The sequence below is a fragment of the Cottoperca gobio genome, chromosome 3 (assembly GCF_900634415.1).
Source record: "Cottoperca gobio chromosome 3, fCotGob3.1, whole genome shotgun sequence".
Taxonomy (NCBI): domain Eukaryota; kingdom Metazoa; phylum Chordata; class Actinopteri; order Perciformes; family Bovichtidae; genus Cottoperca; species Cottoperca gobio.
Window position 1 is genome coordinate 8,077,517 of NC_041357.1, and position 16,374 is coordinate 8,093,890.

At 39.7% G+C, this 16,374-nt stretch overlaps 1 protein-coding gene across 1 annotated transcript in view; it reads left to right on the forward strand.

Moving 5' to 3' along the window:
* Nucleotides 1-16,374, forward strand: part of LOC115006322 (lymphocyte-specific protein 1-like) — a 30,998-nt gene that overhangs the window by 4,505 nt on the left and 10,119 nt on the right. Inside the window, exons 2-13 of the mRNA XM_029428503.1 lie at nucleotides 4,096-4,236; nucleotides 6,791-7,097; nucleotides 8,156-8,292; nucleotides 8,394-8,616; nucleotides 11,737-11,853; nucleotides 12,410-12,433; nucleotides 12,554-12,595; nucleotides 13,377-13,408; nucleotides 13,715-13,799; nucleotides 14,205-14,345; nucleotides 14,881-14,979; nucleotides 16,157-16,259. Coding sequence (XP_029284363.1) covers nucleotides 4,096-4,236; nucleotides 6,791-7,097; nucleotides 8,156-8,292; nucleotides 8,394-8,616; nucleotides 11,737-11,853; nucleotides 12,410-12,433; nucleotides 12,554-12,595; nucleotides 13,377-13,408; nucleotides 13,715-13,799; nucleotides 14,205-14,345; nucleotides 14,881-14,979; nucleotides 16,157-16,259 — 1,451 coding nt within the window. The remainder of the gene's footprint in view (nucleotides 1-4,095; nucleotides 4,237-6,790; nucleotides 7,098-8,155; nucleotides 8,293-8,393; nucleotides 8,617-11,736; nucleotides 11,854-12,409; nucleotides 12,434-12,553; nucleotides 12,596-13,376; nucleotides 13,409-13,714; nucleotides 13,800-14,204; nucleotides 14,346-14,880; nucleotides 14,980-16,156; nucleotides 16,260-16,374) is intronic.

Sequence of the window (16,374 nt, forward strand, 5' to 3'; positions counted from 1 at the left end):
AAAGACTTACTCTTGCCAATATGGCTCCATCTTCATCTCTAGTGAGTTTGATCTTATGTAGGTCACTTTCCCACATGGTAATGACCGCAGCATGTTTGACTCACAGCCGTTCATGGTCACCGTGTCCTCACCAACAGCCATGACCAATGACATCATCAGCATCAGCCTTTTATATTTGAAGTTGTTTTTTGCACTTTAAAGTAATGATTTCATTCAGCCAAATGTTTGATGAGCACATGTTGGGAAAATTAATCATATATCTGGGTCAAGGCCTTTGAATTGAATTTAACCACAACTGGCCAGTAAAAAGGCAAAATGTCTGCATATTTTATATATTCTTTTAACCAACAAGCTCAAGGCTTTGGCCTGTTTTACTTCCATGATGCAGCTGCAGTGTTGGGACTACATTCACAATCAGCTTTTACCAGCAGATCTTTACCGGTACTCGTTCTGTGCAAAGTTTATCTTAAACTAACAGGAGGATCAATTGAGTTGATCAAATCAAGTTAGTATCTCCTGGAATTTAAATTAAGTTAATTAACTTGTCTAACTGAAAAGGATGAAGCCTCATATTAACTCGGAAACTTTGGAATATATTTTTGCACAGAATAAGGATTGTGACGTTTGTCTCCGATCGTCTGCATCGGTAACGATCCAGTAACAGGAGGAGCAAAACCTGTTTCAGTGTTCTATGTGTCACACATAACAAATAGGCACCTGACTAACGTTTGACAGATTAAAAAGATTGTGAAGTGCAAAGGTGGCATCCTTACTAGATGCCCGAACCACCTCAACTGGCTCCTTTCAATGCAAAGGAGGAGCGGCTCTACTCGGAGTCTCTCACGGATGGCTGATCTTCTCACCCTATCTCTAAGGGAGACGCCAGCCACCCGACTGAAAAAAAACATTTCGGCCGCTTGTACCCGTGATCTCGTTCTTTCGGTCATGACTCAGCCTTCATGACCATAGGGATGTCTGAAAAGCTCCGCCGAAGGTGTGAGTTGAAGATATCCCAGACAGGGTCTTCCTCCAGACGTTCCCAGTTCACCCGCACTAGCCGTTTGGGCTTACCAGGTCTGTCCAGAGTCTTCTCCCACCCCTTGATCCAACTCACCACCAGATGGTGATCAGTCGACAGCTCCGCCCCTCTCTTCACCCGAGTGTCCAAAACATGCGGCCTCAGATAAGATGATACGATCACAAAATCGATCATTGACCTTTGGCCTAGGGTGCTCTGGTACCACGTACACTTATGAGCATCCTTATGTTCGAACATGGTGTTTGTTATGGCCATTCCATGACTAGCACAGAAGTCCAACAACAAACGACTGTTCGGGTTTAGATCAGGGAGGCCGTTTCTCCCAATTACGCCACTCCAGGTGTCTCCATCGTTTCCCACGTGCGCGTTAAAGTCTCCCAGCAAGACTACGGAGTCCCCTACTGGAGCCCCCTGCAGGGCTCCATTCAGGGTCTCCAAGAAGGCCGAATACTCCGAACTGCGGTTTGGGGCATAGGCACAGACAACAGTCAGAGTTTCCCCCCCCATAACCCGAAGGCGTAGGGAGGCGAGCATCTCGTCCACTGGGGTGAACTCCAACGTAGCGATGCTCAGCCGGGGGCTTGTGAGGATCCCCACAACCGCCCGACACCTCACACCTTGGGCAACTCCGGAGAAGAATAAAGTCCAACCCCTATCCAGGAATATGGTTCCTATGCGTAGAGGTAAGCCCCACCAGATCCAACTGGTAGCGCTCCATCTCCCGCACTAGCTCCGGCTCCTTCCCCCACAGAGAGGTGACGTTCCACGTCCCCAGAGCCAGCCTCTGCTGCCCGGGTCTGGTCTATCAAGGTCCCTGACCATCACTGCCACCTGTGTGACAGAGCACCCGGCCCCAGGATCATAGATACTTATGAAAAGTGGCATATAGCTATGTATGTACAAATCCTATGAGTTAAGGAATTTGATCATTCAGGCAACTAGACAGATTGTTAACATGCTAACAGTTTAGCAATGGAACTTTTTTACTATCTTTATTCAAGAGCGTGTTTTTCTATTTGAGAGTATTCCTTCTTGATTTCACATTTATTTTATTTTCATTCTCAGCTGGCTTGATTGACAGTAAACCAGTTTCATTCATCCCTTTCCAGGGAAAGCATTACATAATCTGAACGTAAAATCAAAGAGGCAAGCTCTCAAATAGAAAAACACGCTCTTGAATAAAGATAGTAAAAAAAAAGATCCATTATAAGCCAGATTGTTTTAACCAAAGTAAAATTGAGTGTACCTAGGAATCTTGATAAAAAATAATTCTGCGTAAGTAGTCAGTGCAGTAGGTCAAAGTAGAAGTCAGTCTGTAAACTTTTTAGGTAATAATAATTCCAGCCTTTGTTTTCTCTTTCAAACAAGTTTGGCTAACCCGTGTGTTGGTTGAAGTGTTGGTTTAAAACATGGATGAATGTCATGTTTCTTGCCTTAGACCTCAGCAATTACTCTGGTGAGCACAAAGTTATAAAAAGAAATACATACAGTAAGATCCAAGTTGTAAACCGTAATTATCCTTTGAAAACAATGACACACTTTGGAGGACTTGTTTGTACCTAATCCACAGGTGCTCTCCAGAGACGAGTGATTTCAAGACATGCTTCTTGTTATTCCAATTGTTTTGACCAGACTTTCTCCAGACCGCCATAAGTATGACGAAATGGAGTTGTGGCTACTCAAGATTACAGTTTCTCGCCATCCTCCGACCCTGCTCCTCCTCCACCTCTTCACCTCCTCCCCCCTCTCTCTTTGTTTCTCTCCAGAGATTGAAATGAAGCAGCTGGCTTGAGCTCCACCAGATGTGCTTGGACAATAAAGAGAGTTATTGTTATCAAGTCCCCTCTCTCTGGAAACAGAAGGACTGAATGAGCTTTCTACAAAAGAGAAGAACATCTACTTTGTTCCCTATACTTTGTAAAAACTTCTTAACTGAAAAAATACCAATAGATATGTTTTTCTAAAGATACCTTTCGCTGTTGTACTCGACAAATAGGGAATGTAAATAATATGTAGTCGGCTGCCAAAGTGGTTCAGGGATAACATGGTTTTCATTTCTCGACTTCACCACATGTACTTTCGGTCTGGGGCTGAATCTTAAAGTTCCATCACACAATGATATTTTACACATAATGTAATTCCAACTTTGTGGCAAAAATAAGGGAAGAAGACCTTCTCCTATTTCAACTTAATCCCCATAGACAAAGTAATCTTCCTAAAGAAATGGTTTTCCCAGTTTCGTGTGGAATATCCATCTAACGCCACAGACTGTGAGCCTGAGCCAGACCTGATCACACAACATCAATGTTAGACCTCACTAATGGTCTTGTGTCTGAATGGGATCAAATCCCTGTAGCCACGTTTTAAAATCTGATGTAAAGACTGAAACCAGAAGAGTGGAGGCTGTTATAGCAGCAGATTAATGCTCATGATTTTAGAATGATATGTTGGACAATAGAGTATCTGGAGCCTCTCAGTCTCTGGGGATTGAGGGATTTGGTGCGGCTTCCCTCGAAGCAGAGGTAGAGGAAGGAAAAACAACTTCATCATAGTCATCAACATCTCTTTTCAGTTTTTCTTTAAGTGATCAAGTAGTATCAAACAAATGAATAAAGATAATTATTTTTTCACAGCTAGTTTAGTTTTTTATTGGTGGTTATGGAGGATAAACTTGAGTTGATACCACTTACCTGTTATTATTTACTCATTTTGTGTTGCCAAACATTGTTCAAACCAATGCAAGTCTATGTTTTAAATGTCCAGATACCAAATATGTCTGGACTATATTTGAGAAAATGCCAATAAAATGATGCACAAGACATCTATAATACTTCCGTTGGATGGATCTGCGCAGCCTAAAGATTTTACTTAGAGTGAGTTAGTGTGGAGTTACATCATCTTTTTGACCTGAAAAGGCTGGAATTCTTCGACACACAGGTTCTTCAGGGACAGTTTCATTCAGAGTGTTATCCTTGGAGCACCTGCGATGTTAACTGGCTCCAATAGGTTCTTAAATGAGTGTGGTGACAGCCTGTTGGTGACCATGTTGGTTGCAGTTTGACGGCCGAGCGGAGCCAGGAGGATGCTGAAGAGGTGGAGCGGGAGCGAAGGAGGAGAGCCAGAGAGACGCAGGGAGGAGAGGGAAGCCCCTCCTGGCCGGAGCCCCCCCAGCCCAACAATCTCACACACAACACAGAGTGAGTACGACACCCACACACGCACACGCACACACACACGCACACGCACACGCAAACACCAGCACACACACACACACACACACACACACACACACACACACACACACACACACACACACACACACACACACACACACACACACATTTTATTCCTCTGTATAGGACTTACAACTGTCTTGTGTCTCTATGTAACTATAACTGTAACACTTGTTGTAATGTGGCTGTAGATTCACTGCAGTCTCAGTCAACATTCATAGCAACATTCTGACCTGTAAATCACCTGTAATAATTCTAATAAGCAAATTTCCTGAAATGTCAAACTATTGGTTTGAAGATGAGTAAAAACCTTTAGTGAGAACAACATTTGGCTTGTGTCTCTTTAGCTCTCCTTAGCTCTGTTTGGGTCTGATAGATGTGAGTCCTGTGTTTTGAATTTTGGAGGTGAGGCGACCCATTTGTTTTTTGTAAAACTGTCTTAGCTGTTTACAGCTGAGTCTCCATTACATGCAGTGCTGATTACTGTGGAACAGACTTGTTTGTTTGTTCCTAATCAGTAGGTTCAGTCCAGTGATGCTGCAGGTGAATGAGCTGAGAGAGCTGCAGTCTCTGTTTGATCAGTCAGAGATGTGACATCTCTCGAAGGCAAATATCCTCAACACCTGAGACTGAGAGCTGCTGAGCACGCTCATTTACAGCACTGCGAAGTAAACGGCAGTGCACTCATCACATACTGCACTGTGAGCTGCTTCAGTCATTAGCTTCATGGTTCCTCCTGCCTGGAAATTTGAATTATATTAATCTACTGTTGCTAGTACCACAGTAGCTTGACACTGAAGCTTAGAGAGCAAGCAAACAGTTATATTTGGTTGCCCAAAAACAAAAGAACAGTGGCCAAGATTTAGATCATTACATTTAAGATACTAGTCAGTGTACAAAATAACCAAACTGTCTTCAGCCTCAATCTTTTAATATTGGATGCTAAACCAGTGTTTGTTAGAATGTAACAATAATCATGTAACAGAAAAGTTAATTTACACAACTACTACTGTTATGACTCCACTGCAATTGGGAGGACAATTCTGTACTTTTTACTCAACTATAATTAACTTACAGCTATAATTATTCTGCAGATTCAAAATATACAATCAATTAATAAATGAGGATATATTATTATAACAGATCTAAAACGTATATAAAGTCAATCAAATTCGCTACTTTATTGATTCCTACATATTAATGCATAAATAAGAGATAGGAGGAGTGTTGCCAAACGACTGCATCTCTGCCTCTAGTTCCAGAAGTTTTTTAGTCAAAACATAAAACTATTCTATAACTAAGTTGTATAATTTATATTGTATACGGTCTTACCTCCCACCAAATAAAATTAAGAAAGACTGAGACTATACCGACTTTGGAGGAGGTCATACTGTTAACATAAGAAAGGCTCGACTAACAATCCGCTTCAGACTGTACTGAAAGTAAAAACTGTGTTTGCACTGTTCAGCCAACGCTGTGACTGTGTGTGATAATTTCCCTGTCAGCCTGAATTAAATGAAGGTTAAACACACACACAGTTTACATCTAGAAACCACTTGAATCTCTCTGGAAAATAACCATCAGCCTTTAGGTGTTTAGTTAGTGCTGATGAGGTCTGCTCATGTGAGCTGACCTGGAACAGGAGGCTGCAGTGCCTCTCTGTTTATTGTTTCCACGGTCACCGTCTCTGTTGCCATAGAGCCTGAAGCTGCAGGTCCTGTTTGCCACCTGCCGCCTGGCTCAACACTCACCGCCCTGTGAGAAACCTTTGGGTGACACTTGGTTATCTGTCAGCAGCAACAGGAGACTCTCTCACACCGTGCAGGAGCAGTTTTAAACCTTTACAACCGGACATAAGAAGAACACATCTGTGGCATCCCTCATGCTTCAGATCTGGATTTAGCTTGTTTAGTATTCAGCAACATTTTGTCAAACATTAAGATGAGGCAAACAATGGCAGTGTGGCAGAGCTTGATAGGCTGGGTCATTAAGCAGATATGTATCAATAACTAGGGGTTCATACAGTCTCAATCACAACCTAAATTAATCTCAAAAGGTCTTTATTTTAGGAAACATCCTTTTTAATGTATAATATTTAACACAGGCTGGGTTCTAATACACAAGTATTTAAAATGCATGTGTGGAATACAGAAATGTATTCAGTCCACATTATATTATGAAACGCTTTTAATTTGCATCCATGACTTTATACATTTTGAGAAGAATATTTTATGATATACAAATTTTACATATACACATATGGCCTTCATTTCCTCCCGTGTGTATCATGCAGCAGCTGGCATTTGTATTTGTCTGAGTTTATTATGTGTCTATTTAGATTCAGACTGAAGGGCTCATCCAGGCTAAGAAATAAAGCTTTGGTCCATCTAATTAAGTATATTAAGTACAATCCTCTGAACCACTGTCATGGTTGTATCACATCTGCATTTCTTCAAAACAAAACTTCCAACCAACACCTCCAGACAGGTCTAAGGTCGCAGTTCTCATTGGTTCTCAGGTTAGACGAGGAGCTGAAGCCCAGACGCTGCTTCGTTCTGGAGGAGGACGAGGGCTTCAGCGACTGGAGTCAAAGGTTGGAGAATCGTAATGAGCAGGAGGTGCAGGATGACTGCAGGGCCAGAGTGCAGAGACCTTCAACACCACAGGGGAAACCAGAGCCTGAAGAGGAGAAACAGCAGGGGGGTGAAGAGGAGAAACAGCAGGAGGGTGAAGATGAGAAACAGCAGGAGCGTAAAGAGGAGGTGGGATGTGAGCCTGAACAAAGCAGTCGGTCACAGGAAGCTTCAACAAGACCTCCAGAGAAGGTACACCGCCCAACATATCAATGCACTCAATACTGGGACTCTCTGAACAGATGAGTCTGTATTGTTCTGGACTTTTCTGACCATTCTCACAACATCAATTGTAAATCAAGACTATTCCATTTTCATTTGTCTTTCCAATCTTTTTTTTGGAGTGCTGCAATAAATACTTTGTAAAATTGCAATCCATTAAGCCCCAAAAGTGTGTTTAAACCAGACGCGAAGCAAATTTTTGCATTGCGTTATTTGAGCAAATACCGCTGGAGTGTTTTTTGGAGTATTTTGCAACTAACAAATATCTGCCCTAAACAGCTATCATAGATATCACAGCACTTAGCAACATTTACTTCCACCATCAACAAAGACCAAAATTACCACTTTTGCTGCCTTGTACCTGTTGTGTAAATCCCAGATACGCTGTTGTGTCTAGGTTCATTAGACCATCTAGAGGCACACACAGCTCGGTAGCTGGAATCAAGTAATAAATACATGTTTTCAGAATTTACCATGTAGTCCTGTCTTTGCGTCTTTGCATTGATTTCATATGTAATCACGCTTCGCGTTTGGTTTGACTGAGAGTGTCACTGGGTTGGTTATCTGTTGTTTTCTAAATGTTGTTTAAATATTCATTATGACAGTTAAGGCAGTAATAATGACTTACATTGTAATTATTTGTAACTACCTCAACCTTTTATTTACACTTGGAAAGGACAATTGAAGGAACAACAGCCCTGTTTTGCAAGTGTGCTTGCCCCAAGATTGGTGGTTTACAATAAAAAAAATAAAGAAATAATTCCGATAATACTGATAATACTGCCCTTAATGAGTTCTCTGAAACTGCTCAGGCAGGTAATATCAAGCTTCACACTATGTTATATATGATGCCATGAAGATAAAAACGTACTTTCAAGTTTAATATTTAATATTAACCTGTAGCCGAAGTCAGTCTGCAGAAAACATTGTAACTTATTTACCTTTCTGGTACATGTCCATATTTTCAGATACATATTATCAGTAACATGAGTAACAGAGTAACATGCTTTACTTTTGGTTCATTTTAGATGTCCAGCAACAAAAAGGAAGTCAGGACTTCGTACAGCTCAACGGTCTTCCTGCCACAGGACAGCAGGTTGCAACACGCCATGGGCCAACCAGCAGACAGGACGTCCTACCTGGTGGCCGGGACGATGAGGCCACGGTGTGTTCCCCACTCCCCTTTGCTCAGTATTAGTTGTCTTTGTATCCTGGGATCTGAACACGCCCTTTCTTTATTAACCAGTTAAATCATCTCCTCCACAGCGGAAGGGCATGCAGGGTGGATGGGGAGGTGGAGCAGGAGGAGCAGAAGGAAAGGGAAGTGATACAGGCTGCTCTGCAGAGGGAGTGGAGGTCCGAAGAAACCCACCAGCGCCCCAGAGATGAAGATGACCAGGAGGAAGAAGAACTGAGTTTCACACATGAAGAGAAGGACAGGAGGGAGCAGAAACACATGGAGGAGGAAGAGCATAAGATTTCAGACCAGGTTTGCTTTCCAATTATTATTATTATTATTATTATTATTATTATTATATATATTTATTATTTATTATTATTATTATTATTATTATTAATAAAAAAATATATTATTATTATTACTACTGTTGCCATTACTACCTCTACTTACTGCAGGGCTATTCAACTTCCTTAGCAAGTGGGCCGAATAGGAAAGTCACTGGGGGTTTGTGGGCCACACAATACTTTGTCAATGAATCACTACAAATAACTCTTACTTACAGTAGTGTTAATAGTTACTAATACATGAAATGAACTAGTCACGTGCATCCCCTTGTTTCACTTATTGTATCACCTTAATTCATTACAGAAAGCAACCAGTCCATTCAGAACAGTAGGAAAGCTGTGGCTACAAGGCTTCACACAAAAGTGCAAAATGTTGCATCTTTAAAACCAAGGAGACAAGAGTTGTTTCCCCAGAGGTCCATGTCCACTAATGTAGAAAGAAAGATGAATATAATAAAACAGTATTCACCACATTACCAGTAAGTAGCCCTGTTTATAATATCCTCAACACTTCCTCATACATAAGGTGCTTTGAAAACAAGTCCATATCCATAAAATGAAATACTAAATGCAAATAGAACATAGTGAAACAGTAGCATCAGACTCACAATAACATACATATCTTATACATGTTTACACTTTAACAGTTTGAATCTGTCGAACATAGATCTGTCTTTGCATTTACACTAAGAATACATTACATGCCTGAGTCAGGCAGTTAGAACTAACAAACATATCAGACTTCTGTCATGTTGAGCCTGTTTGAGTCAGTGAGAGAAATTACACTTTTGTTTTGTTTTTTATATTCAGAACTCAGTTTTCACATTGAACAGGTGCTCTTTTATTAAATGATATGTATCTTGTTTATGTGCACATTTCCGTGTTTACTGTGTTACTTTGCGCATTCACATTCCCTCCTCTGCTTCGCGGGGCTCAGTCAGTCAGACACAGCGGAGGAGAGAACTAAAACAAAGCAACTATTGTGGCTCTCTTGTTCCGTGCAAAAGCGACCAAAAGCCACTTGACTCCGTTAAATGATGCTAGCGGTCCCTGTACTTTCCTTTTCCGTTCCTCTGAGCCCACGGGAAATCTGGCAGAAAACGAGCCGTGACTTGACTTGTAGTGCCGCTTCACGTTGTATTCTTTCATCACGGAAATACATTTGTTGCACGATAAACACACCAGATTTTTACTTGTTGCGGCTGGCAAAGTAAATCAATATTTGTCAGTCCATTCGCTCTGGAAGTGACGATTTTCAGAATCAACTTTAGGTTTCTTTGGCTTGGAAAGAGACTGTCACGGTGTGGTGTAGGAGAGGACCCAAAAGCAGTTCAGCAGACGATATTATAACGAAAAGCGAGCATTTAATATAAACAAAAGCTGAATCCAAAGTACAAAATTGAAAGTAACAAACAAACATAAATGATCAGGACACAAACATACAGATAACTGCGTTTTCGCCGCATTTGGTGTGAATCAGGCTTTAGTTTTATTTATGCTATATATGCCAGCCCGATTTTCAGGCAACCTCTTGCGGGCCAGCAAAAAGTTCAGAAGAGCCGTATCCGGCCCGCGGGCCGCTAATTGAGTAGCCTGCTCTACTGCTACTATCATTAGAGTCTGCATTTTTTGCCTCCAGACCCAACATTTTTCAGTTGGTTGGTCTTTCCATTGCCCCTCTTAGTCCTCCCTAAAATATGTTTGAAACTACCATCGTGATTGTGAACATGTCCATGGTCCCTGGAGGATTTTATTAAATGTATTGTTTTAAAAACTATAGACTAATTAGTTTGGAGATTCCCTGACTTCTGGTCATGTTGAAATGTTCCTAATCAGTGATGCTGCAAGGCAACGTGAAAGCTGATGATTGTAGTATTCGTGGTCCCCAGATGATGAATTCTAATGTTTTTGTTGACTAGATGACTTTTTCCTCTAGCACCACAATTGCACCACAAGTTCAATTTATACACCAGACATAAGAAAATCTACTGGTGAAATCTCCATAAACTTTACTGAGCACATCAACGCTCCTCAGAGGATAAACCATTTTCTTTTTCTCTCTTTTTTCAAAAAGTCTTGAGCATTTTCCTCAGTATTTGGCTAAGACATTAGATTTCTCAATCTATTGACAGACAAATTAGCGTTTAATCATTACACAGCACCGCACAGAGTGAAATTTAGACTCTGCATTTAACCCATCGTAGTATTATGATGCTCAAGGTACCAGTCCACACGCCGTTGATCAGTTTGCCATGAGATTTGTTGAGCACATTCAGACTCCAGGAGATAAAGGTGCCCTGTGGAGTTTCTGTTTACATTCAGTGTTACCGACCAAAACACAGGTTGTAGCCTATTCTTAACAACTAACATGTTGAATCCAAAACATCTGCAAATATAATGTTTCTTCATGTTTATATCTGAGTTTACTAGCAATTCCCTACCATTGCTAATGCATTGCTGCATTTCTTGGTGCATTACTTCCACATTTAGATCAGTGAATTAGTGGGAAACCATCAACAGCATGTGCCTCATTGTACACGTGAACGAGAACAAACTAAGCATGGACCCACTCTTCACATTGATCCATATACTACATTAGATCTTCCTGCCTGAGGATCTGAGTCTGCAGAATTATTAACATCTTTTTAAATCACTTCTCAAAACTCAACAAAAAGCTTTTTATTAATGCTGTGTCTCCCAGCGTTTCATAAAAAATGCAATCAAACACATACATGCTTATTACAAAACTCACAGTTTCGAAATCTGAAAGTAATAAAGTAAAAGAATGTATCTTTGGCTCGCAGGGTGTGGAAATTAATTGTGTAGCCTGACAAGCTGGAAGCAGCGATGATGTAAGAAATTCCTACTTTTAGCACCCCTGGTTTGCCAGTATTTTATTAGTCTTCTGTCACCACATAACACGGTCAGGGTGAGCATCAGACAAAGAACATGTATTAAGGAAAACTGCGCTTGAGATAATACGTTTTAACACAATAAGATAGTTATAATGTTGTTTATACTGACTTTTAACGAACTTCTGCTGATAAAATGGTAATATTTCTCTTCTATGTTGGCATTGTCCTAGAGGTCAATGGAGAGCAGGAGGAGTGAGGAGGTGAACAGAAGGTCTGCAGCCTCTCTTTGCAGCACCAGCGAATGCGAGGAGCCTTTAAACTACGGTCCCATGAGCCCGACATTCAAGGTATCTCATCAAACCAAAGGGGGTCTGTTTAATAAAGTTTCCCAGATTCAAATAGCATTGAAATCAACGGCAGCATCATTAAGTATGGTAAGTAAACGTCACTATGGTCCAGATGACTGGCAGTCTCTGTCTCACAATGCTTTTGTTTCACCAAATTATTGGAAAAATTGCCATTAAACATCCAGTTTTTGGTGTTAAACAAGTACATCATTATTTAGAGTGGCCATTTAGCAGCAGCATGTAGCAACCAAATTGCACAATTAAAAATCTGCCTTTGCTAATGCAGTTGATCTCTCCTCATAAAGCAAAATTCAGCAGACGAAATAGGAATCCTGAAAATTGTGACGCTATCGATGAAGCACTGATCTATATCAGCGATACTGATGATTCTTTATCTAACATCTCATTGTGTATATTTAGCACCAATGGTCAATCTCAAGGTATTTGGTCAAAAATATTGTGGTATGTGATTTTCTCCGTATCGCCCAGCCCTGTTCCGTCATGTTAACCACGCTACAATGTTTTGTCTCTTTCATGCTTCCTGCTGTTCCACCAGAAACTCCTCATTCAGTTTTACCCAGTAAGTCCTGCACATGTGTCAGCTAACTGTTCAAACCAAAGTTAATTTCACACTTTCTGTTTAAAACAGTAACGTGCTGCATGTCTGAGTTATAATACAGCAATCTGTGTCTCTTTACAGGATGAAGTGAACAGCAGAGTCTCAACAGACAGTAAATGTAAGGTGAGTGCAGCTGCAGACGAATGCCAGGGTCAAAGGTCATCCTCTGCAATAAGATTAGAGATGTATTAGGTCAGCTCAGCTTCTGTTGTTGAAGAATCAATGTTTTAAATCACTTCTCAAAACTAATCTTTAATTTTTCTCTTTAATTTTTCTCTTTAATTTTATTATTTTATATTTTATTATTATTATTATTATTATTATTATTTATTAATTTTAACTTATGTTATTGTTGGGTATTTTATTCCATTACATGTTTGCTTTATTTTAATTGTGTGATATGATTTGCCTCATTGCAGAGATGTTTGAATCCTGGTTTAACCATGTAAAGCACTTTGTTTTGAAAGATGCTGTATAAATATGGTTTATTATTATTATTATTATTATTATTATTATTATTATTATTATTATTATTATTATTATTATTATTATTATTATTTTCTCCACCTATGTCCACCTCTTCCACTAGTATTTGGGAAAATATAGTAAATGTCTGCTGTGATAACTATAGGGCCTGTCACTTCAGATTACCAAGTTAACTGGAGATGTGGATAAAATAACTCCTTTAACAGATCATTTTAATTGTTAAATATTCCAGATTTTAGGGGGTATCCTCACACCCCACCCTCAAACCAATCAGGGAACATACATCTCTGCTTTGCTCTGTGAAAAACAAATTACAACTTTGGGCAAGTTTTAAATAAAAAGTCTGTGTTACTGTAGGTCATGCCTTGAGTGTGTGTTAAACAGTTTTAACCATCCATTGTCTTAATTCTTTCCCCAGATCATAGAGAGAACTGAGTCTCTGAGGAAAAGGTGAGAGTGTGTTTGCGTGTTGTGAGACATATTTAAAAGATTAACTGAGCAGAGTTGTCTCTGGTGCTGCTCCATCTCTTGAAATGTTCCTCAGAATAAAAATCCAATTTACTTGCAGGTACAAAAAATAAAAATGCAATGGAGTTCAGAAGAAACTTTGAGTTCTCCTAAACAGAAACCCTGCTTAGATGAAACTTATCATGTTATTTAATATTATTATATAGAAATATGACACTTCTAGAACAGCAGATTTCTTACAGAAATATACTTTCACCATTAACTGAATATTGATGCATTCTTCTAAAGCACCAGCAACATAAAGAAGACGCTTCCACCTGCTTCTGTTTCAAAGATTGACAAGAAACTGGAGCTGTACACACATGCTCTCGAGGTAAAGCCTCACTGAGTTACTCTCTTTTTTCAATATGTATTTTTCTTTTATTGACCTCAGTAATAAGCATTTATTTGGGGATAATTGTTTCGTAAACCCTGACTGTACTTCCACAAAATGCCAATGAATAATTCTCCCGATGAATTAGCCATGATCAGAGAGGAGACTTGTGTTTCAGTGATGCTACTTCAATAATAGTCTAATAGTGCAGGAAGTTGTTGATAGACTATACTAGACTGTGAATTAGTACTACGTGCAGTACTTATTCCATTTTCAGACAATGAGACAATTTGCGGCTTAATCCTCGGTGTGAAGGCTCAGCATTTACTGTTCAACAAGGAAGATCCTCAAATTCACAAAGTTAAATATAAACTCTAAAACTGAATCTCTCTTTATTTTTCACAGGTCTCCTCAAAGGAAGGCAGATCAGGCAGCCAGGTGCTGACGGACCTGATGAGTCCCACTCAAGCCGTCTCCTCCAAGAAGAACCTTTTTGAGGCCGGGGAAGCCTGGACCCAAAACACCATCTCAATCACACCATCTAAGGTTAATGAGGAAGTTAACTCCAGATCATCAGACAGATATTTGAACTTTTTACAGCACAACTGATAAATAACTCCTCCTGCTCTTGCTCAGTTCCAATGAGAAAGTGTTCAGAAGATTATTTTTTCTGTTGATTTAAGGTCCACTGGACTATTACATTTATTAAAATTATTATTAGTATTCATGGTGACTGAAGCAGCAGCAGCTGACCCATATGAATGTGCCTCACCCCAACCAGGAGTACCCGTACCACAGAGGGCACTTCTGCAGTTAGCAGGGGATACCTTGAAAGATTGTGCAATAACTTTTAATAAAAACAAAAAGATCCCCAAAGTTTTGTTTTGGTGGAAAGAATATGCAAAAAAATAATCAGAAATGTTGTATATTTTGCAACAATATTCACTTCTTAGACGTGTTAAATAACTTCCAGTTTAAAAATGAATGGATTATTTTCCTTACCTTGCATTCTTGAAGGATAGGTATATCATTAAAATATTTTTTTAATTTAATCATGAATATTTCTTCTTCTCTGTCTCAGGATGCAGATGGTTTAAAAGTTGGCGTGGCTGATCTCATCAATCAGTGGGTGAAAGGAAGTGAAGATGGGAGCAGGTGCAGCTCGCCTTCCAGACCAGCAGTAAGTCTGAATTTTACCCTAAACAACCATGATTGTATGCAACTTGTCTTTTTGCTTCATTCTCTTGCTGTGTTGTTGTATGTTTGGAAAGACTCACACAGGATTTTACCCCTGAGCTGATCCTTTGTCCAACAAGTTTCAGTTCTGTGACATGTGATTTACAATAACTGATTAATTATATCAACGTTTCTCTTCAACTTACTGTTTGTCTCATAACTTCCTTAACTTTACTTCTTCTAAATTTTGTTTCTTGACTGGTTTTTGAATCAGCATTCCTCTCTGTTCCTTTCTGCTTCATGCAACCACACCCAGCCTTTTCATCTGGTGTAAATCATTCCAACTCAGTTTAGCAGAGCAGTCAGTGAACGTCTGCCCCTGTGTGGCTGCGTGCAGTATTGTGTACTGTATGTTGCTACACTTGCACAACATGAAACCTGGTGGTGCTTTAAACAAGAAAGATTATTGGGAGAACTTCAGTGATACATTATCTTCTGGAAGGGAAGGTACACATTCATACACCAAAATCTAATGATTGATGCTCTTTACATTTATTTACATGTATTGTGTACAGTGTTTGTCCACAGTAATACAATACGTTGCAATGTAAGGATCACAGTGTTGCTCAGGATAGTTTTAAACATACAACTTCAAATCAAATCAAATGTATTTATATAGCCCAATATCACAAATTACACATTTGTCTCAGTGTGCTTTACAGACTGTGCACGTACAGCATACGACACCCTCTGTCCTTAGACCCTTCATACTGTCAACCACAAGACACCACTTTCTTCACCATTATACCGAAAGTGAACTGTTAAGAGCGAGTTTGTGATAGCCTCATTGAAAACCAGATGTGGAATATGAACTTAGTTATATAAGGTGTAGTTCCAATACTGGGGAGCGGGACCTCCTACGGCAGCATTTCCCAACCTTTTTGGCTCTCCATCCTTTACAATGAGGCAATATCTATTTTTGACCCTGCTGTCACTGGTTATGGCAGTAGAGTGGAAGAAAAATATCTGATACCTGCCAATGTTATCTGGAAAATATGGTGACAACAGGCTTTGCTGGAGATTTAAAAAGTTACAGTTTTGGATAAATGAGGACACACTGAAGTTACAGCATAAATATCTGTGAATCTGTCTCAAATATTGTTTTATTAACTGAATTTCAGGAGTGCTCCGCTGGTAAAAGATATAAGTTTGTGGTGGCTGGTCACGGCAAGTATGAGAAGGTTTCTGTGGACGACTGCAGTGAAGATGCAAACTGCCAGTCAGGTAAGACAGAAGTCCATCAATCATTCATTCATTTTGGACTGTAATAATGTTAGACATATTTTTTTTTTAATTGTTAATTATTATTATTTTATTGTATTACTTATTTACTCATTCA